This window comes from Acinonyx jubatus, chromosome B4, assembly GCF_027475565.1.
Source record: "Acinonyx jubatus isolate Ajub_Pintada_27869175 chromosome B4, VMU_Ajub_asm_v1.0, whole genome shotgun sequence".
Classification (NCBI taxonomy): Eukaryota; Metazoa; Chordata; class Mammalia; order Carnivora; family Felidae; genus Acinonyx; species Acinonyx jubatus.
In genome coordinates this window covers 41097274-41103958 of record NC_069387.1, presented here as the reverse complement: position 1 = coordinate 41103958, position 6685 = coordinate 41097274, and the positions used below count along the sequence as shown (strand labels likewise).

Sequence of the window (6685 nt, the reverse complement as noted above, 5' to 3'; positions counted from 1 at the left end):
TGGGCCTCATCTACTCCTTTGAAAGCCTGAAATGAACAAAAGGCTGAGTAAGGAAAAATTTGTTCTGTGTATCTTCAAGCTAGAACATCAGTCTTCCTCTGCCTTCAGACCCAGACTCAAACTGTAGTTTATATCATTGGCTCTCCTGGTTCTCAAGCCTTCAGAATCATACTATTGGCTCTCTTGGGTCTATAGTCTGCTGACTACAGATATTGGGACTTCTTAGCCTCCATATTCACGTGAGCCAATTCCATAGATAGATAGATAGATAGATAGATAGATAGATAAGATAGATAGATCAGTCCTACTGGTTTTCTCTGCAGAACCCAGACTAATACAGAAGCCCAAGCATGTTCCTTAAAGATATAAAACTATCACAAAAATTGATTATCCATAAGCATTTTTTAAAGTAAACCATTTAGATAAATATTTTTAATTTTTTAGAAGAATTATTTTAGGTTTATTTGTTTTTGAGAGAGAGAGTGTGCAGGGGAGGGGCAGAGAGAAAAAGAGAAAGGATCCCAAGCAGGTTCTGCACTATCAGCACAGAGCCAGACACAGGGCTCGAACTCAAGATCTTGAGATCATGACCCGAGCCAAAATCAAGAGTCAGATGCTTAACTAACTGAGCCACCCAGGCGTCCTTAGAAAAATATTTTTAAATCAAAGAGGGAGACTACTGGGGCCCCTGGGTGGCTCAGTCAGTTAAGTGTTCAATTCCTGATTTGGGCTCAGGTCATGATCTCGTGGTTCATGGGACACAGCCCCGTCTCAGGCTCTGCACTGACAGTAGAGAGCCTACTTTGAATTTCTCTCTCTTTCTCTCTCTCTCTCAGTAAATAAATAAACATTAAAAAAAAAAAAAAAGAGGGAGACTGACTTACCTAAGATCCCACTAAAATAAGCATGAAGGGTAGAATGGAAAAGATATAAATCTAGAAGGACAAAGTGAAGGCGAAAAAGAACTTCAACTACTTTCATTTTGATCTCAAACTTTCTGAGTTCTTTCCAGCTTATCTCTTTTTTTTTTTTAATTTTTTTTTCAACGTTTATTTATTTTTTGGGGGACAGAGAGAGACAGAGCATGAACGGGGGAGGGGCAGAGAGAGGGAGACACAGGATCGGAAACAGGCTCCAAGCTCTGAGCCATCAGCCCAGAGCCTGACGCGGGGCTCGAACTCACAGACCGCGAGTTCGTGACCTGGCTGAAGTCGGACGCTTAACCAACTGCGCCACCCAGGCGCCCCTCCAGTTTATCGCTTAACTCAGGCAAAAGACTCTGTGAACAAAACACCACTTGATGGAAACCAAAACTACCCCCTCACAGACCACCCTGAGCCAGCAAGACCCAGCCCGACCATAAAGATTGACCTGACCTTTACTAACGACCTTTGTCCCACATTTGCCTTATATAAATCTGGAAGTATTTTCAGCACCTTGGGGACACAGACTTTAACCTGTGCCTTCCTAGTGTTGGCCTCACTGAAATAAATTCCTTTTTTATTTCACTACCACACTTCTCTGTGCCTTGGGTTTTGTCAGCGCCGAATGGCTAAACCTGGTCTGTTTAGGACCCCCAGAACCAGGTCCTCTTGCCCCCTGCACCCCAGTTACAAATAGAAGAAGAGATGCCAGCAGATGAAACATTTAAACATGTTTCTGGATAATGGAAAGAAAATGGGGGGAGGGTAGATGATACAGTGGAGGGGGGTAGTTGGCGAGGAACCAAAATCAGAGGTCTGAAAGCCTAGACTCAAGCCTTCCCACACCCAATCACAGCTAATTTAATACCCAACTCCACCAGCACCAGGCAGGTAATTGATACTATATTCTGAGAAAATGGATGTGAGAAACTCCGGACTCTGGGACAGTAGACATAGAAAAGAACAAGGGAGAGATTTGGAGCTAAAAACTCCTGGCAGGAGATAGGCAGTTTCCTCTCTGAAGAAACTGAAGAATTCTAAAGGATAAACCTTCCACATACTGACATTTGGGAGTTTCTGAACAGAAAAGAGAGCTCCCAGACCAATCACTTTCAGTGAAACTCACCAGTCAGCAAGCCCTACCCAATATATATCCAATCATCCCTAGATCCAATCAACTTTGTAATTTCTTGTTCATATATGAAAGAAAGTCATCCTAAAAGAGACCAAAGAAACAAAAAGAAACAGAGAAACACAGAGGAAAAGGGAAAAATGCGGAGAATAAAAGGACAGTGACAAATATAAGTAAATAAAAGAAGAAAACTTTCCCCATCCCAAATTCCTATTTAATGTTCTCCAGGCTAAAATAGCAGATTGTGTACATAAAACAAGAATGTGCCTGGCTGGCTTAATCAGTAGAACATGCAACTCTTGATCTCAGAGTTGTAAGTTTCAGCCCCATGTTGGGTGTAGAGTTTACTTAAAAATAAAACCTTTTAAAAAAGAGAAAAAAAAGAATGCTATGGAGGAAAAAAAAAAGTATTCCAGCATAAAGTAAGACTTCTTGGAAATGAAAAATATGAGACAGAAAAGGGAAAGTAAATGTAACCATAGTTGCTGGCTAGTGGGTGATTAGTTTCATAAATGGTGAAAATGAATACCAAATTCTAATGGGGATAAAGAGTGATGGGTTAGTGTATTATTAGTCAGGATAAGTTGCAGCAGTAACTTTAAATCTTGTGGTTTAACACCACAAAGTTTGTATTTCCTGCTCAAGCCAAGTCTAAAGCTCTTTCCCCTACCATATAGCTACGCTATACAGAACGTATGGCCTCCACAAGCTTACCACAGCAAGGGAAAAGAGACGTTTAGGAGTCACTCTGGCTTTTTATCCCTTTGGCCAGGAAATGGCACTTCATTTCTGCTTGTAATCCAATGGCCATAACTAGTCACATGGTCCCGACCTGACTACCAGGGAGTTGAGAAGTCATAGGCACATGGATGGATATTGAATGAGCACCAACCATCTCTACCATCAAGGGAAAGTGAGATTGTATTCACAAAATTATGGTAGGGAGGGAAAGGAAAAAGAGGGCTGTAACTTCAGAGAAAGCCAAGGAAAGCTCTGCTGATGATAATAGACAGAGATCAAAGAGCCGGTGGGAAGGAAGGAAAGAAGGAAAGGAGGAAGGAAGGGAGGAAGAAATAGAAATAGATACTGAGATTGTTGCAGAAAAGAAGGACAGGAAAAGCAGCAATAAGAGAAGAGCGATTTCACTAACATGTTTTGTTTATTTCCATATGAACACTTCCACTTTGCTTTATAATTATCCCTTCACGTCCCTCTTCCCACTAGACACAGAGCTTCTTGAGGACAGGGACTGTCTCTTCTTCGTCTTTGTATTGAGGGTCCAGCACAGAACCTGACTTAGTAAGCCCTCAATGAGTGTGTTTAATCGCAAAGTGAAAGGCCACATAATCTTAACCTCTTCTTCCAAGCACCAGATACTATAATTGGAGAAAGAGGTGTTGCACTGGAACAGTAAGAAGAATGACAAGAATGTAGCTGGTCAAACCCTGAGGAGAAAGGAAAATAGGCACTTATGTCAACAGAGACACAGCCTCGGTGCCATGCCCAGCCTTCTCTTGGAACACCAGAAGCTCAAGAAGGGGAAACATGCTATCTAATTGTATAACACAAAGAAAAACCAATTTTCTACATTTTTAAACAAGATGCTTAACCAAATATATTTTGCTTATTCAACAAATCAGATATGTTAAAGATCTTTTTTTTTAAGTTTCTTTATTTGTTTTGAGAGAGAAAGAGCAGGGAAGGGGCAGAGATAGAGGGAGAGAGAATCCCAAGAAGTCTCCACACTCCTGCTCTGCACTGAGCCCCACTTGGGGCTCGATCCCACAAACTGTGAGATCATGACCTAAGCGGAAATCAAGAGTCGGACTGAGCCACTGACTGACTCAGGTGGCTCCCTGAGCGACTGAGCCACCCAGGCACCCCAAGGATCTTAAATAACATCTAGCCAAACACTTCAATTCAGCAAAATCTAATAAAGTTAAAAGTGTGCATAACCCATAATTTCCCTCCTGATTACAAACCCTAGAGAAATCTTTTCTGAACTGAGGACCACGAACTACTGGTAGGAATTGATATCAAGTTAGTGGATCCTGATCAGCAATTGTTTTTTAAGATTTTATTATTGAGATCTCTTACAGGAGATCTCAGTTAATTAAAAAAGAAAAAGTTTGGAGTCATGGCTCTAGAGAAACTCTCACTGTTGCCTAAAGGAGAATGCCCACTGCAGCAATGTTTGTCATAAAATAAGACATAAATAAATAGGAAATGATCCAAGTATTCTTCAACATGACCATGAAAAATGAACAGTAGTATAATCATACAATGGAATATTACATCACCATAAAATGAATGGATTCGTGCTACATGTAAAAACATGAATACATCTCAATAAAGATGTTAAGCGTAAAAACAACCTTCAAAATGATCCATTCACTGTAATGCCATTAATATAAAGTTTAAAAGTAGGCAAACAATATGTTCTTTCTAGATGTACACAGTATATAACATATAAAAATAGGCATGGGATTCATAAAAGCAAAGTCCGCAAAGTGGTGACCTCTCAGAAGGGAAGGAGAGAGATGCCATGGGAAGGATATACCAGGCTCTTCAACTGTGTATAAGATGTTTGTTTCTAAATCTGGGAGGAAGTTCTCTTATTCTCAACTGTTCTGAATATTTCATATATTTTTTGAATAATTCATCTTTTAAACAACTTTTCCTAAAAAAAGGGGGAGAGGGAAGTGAAATTTAACAGACTTGTTTAAATTCTGTCTCTGCCACTTACTGTTAAAGGAACTTAGCAAGTCCCTTAATTTCTCCAAGCCTCTGTGCCTGTAAGACAACATCATAATAATAAACATCCTGTTTCACAGCCAAATTAAGTGAAATAATATGGACATAAGTGCTTTAGAAAGCGCAAAGTGCTATAGAAGTATAAGCTATAATTGTACTAGAAGGTTCCACAAATTCCAGTTATAAGAAACTCTTAGAGTTCTTTTGTTACATAAGAACCTTGCTCCTTTCCTTCAGAGCATTTACTTTTGCTTGCAATTACACATGCATTAACACTAACTTTGGGCTCATCATTGTATTCCCCAGAGCCCAGGACAGTCCCAGGCACATGCTAAATGCTCAACACACCTTTGTTAGCGTAATCTGAACGGTGGTTACCTGTAGGAAGTAAGAATGGGAAACAAGGTGAGAAGAAAGAACTTTCCTTTTTCTGTTTCTAAACTGTTTGAACCTTTACCATGAACCTATATGAGTCCAATAGCGACAAATTAGTCCGTTTTAAATGAAAGTAATACGGACCAAATCGGCATGTTTTAATTTCATCGCCTCTCGGGGGAAGGTGAGGTTTCAATCCGGGAGATTACGTGAAAACGGATGCATGAACTAAAAGGAGCAAACTGTTGTGGGGCGCTGGGCTCTCCCGACACCCTTGCGAAGGGAAGGCGGCGTGCCCAACGGTTTGAGAACCGCCCAGAGGTACCGTTAGGAGGCGCTCGCGAAACTGCTCCAGGAATTCCCGCCCTCCCCGTTACATGCCCCAGTAACCCCGGCGCGCCGGCGACCGAGAGTAACCTCGCGGTCGGGTGACGGACCCCCCCGCCCCGACTCTCGCCTGCTCCCAGCTCAGCCAATGGGAAGGCAGCGCACGAGCCGGCCGGACACTCGCCCTCACCGACTCCTCCCCCAAGCAGTTAGAACCGAGTTGTACAATCACCTCGCCGCCGGCTTTAGACTTTTCCAATCGCAACTCAAGTTCCCGATCCCAAGCCCCGCCCCTCGGCCTGCCCCGCGTTCATTCTCGGCGGGAGTCACCTTTGCTTTACAAACGTTCAGACCCGCCCTCTGCTTACCTTGCTGCGTTAGGCCCCGCCCCCTGCCCGGACGGACCAATAGCCAAGGGAGCCTGGAGCCACTGGGCGGGCCTGCAACCAATGCGCACGCCGTGGGCGGGCTCCGGGCCGGAATTGGGGGTGAAGCTACAGCCTTGTGCCCACATTCGGGGCGCGCGGAGCTGGGGGGTCCCTGGGGGACGCCCGGAGCTAAGATGGCGTCTGTAGCTGAGGGGGACGTGGGGACGGTGGCGGAGCTGGCGAGGGTGCTGCGGTGGGGTTTCGAGGAGCTGAGCCTTAACAAGTTGGCGACGTCCCTGGGCGCGTCGGAACAGGCGCTGCGGCTCATCATCTCCATCTTTATGGGTAAGGACCCTCCTGCCTCGCTCCGCCCCCTCGCGGAGTCCCCAGGGAATAGGGACGTGACACCCCCCCCCCCTCCACTTTCCGGAGCCACCCAGGAGGGCTTTGTGGGGTCCGGATGTGAATCCTCAATCATGCCAACCAGCTGTCGAGAGGAAGACAAGTCTTTTCGAGTCTGGGGGTGCCGTGCCCTCTGAACCTCTTCACCTTTCTCTTCGACCCCTGCTCTACCCTTCTGGCCCCTCATTTGAAGCCACCACCGTCTCCTCATGCCATGATCTAATCTACCCCGTGTCCCCACGACCTATCCTTATTTGTCTCTCTTGAGTTCTACTCTCTGTCCATGTGTACTGCTGTCTGTTATTAATATCAACTCTCACACATGCGCGCTTCTTGTGGTAGGCAAAGGCCCCCTAACTTAGGTATTAGCTTTGTGGGCCCTTAAGCCCCATATCTATACTTCC

General features: G+C 44.3%; 1 protein-coding gene across 2 annotated transcripts in view; it reads left to right on the top strand.

The window, feature by feature from the left end:
• The first annotated feature begins 5958 nt into the window (after positions 1-5958).
• LPCAT3 (lysophosphatidylcholine acyltransferase 3) overlaps positions 5959-6685 on the top strand; it is a 39623-nt gene continuing 38896 nt past the window's right edge. The window contains exon 1 of one of the 2 annotated variants that reach the window (XM_015061358.3): positions 5959-6224. In XM_015061358.3, the coding sequence (XP_014916844.1) occupies positions 6074-6224 (151 nt within the window). In that variant the 5' untranslated portion in view covers positions 5959-6073. The remainder of the gene's footprint in view (positions 6225-6685) is intronic. The other variant, XM_053225768.1, reaches the window with a different exon arrangement.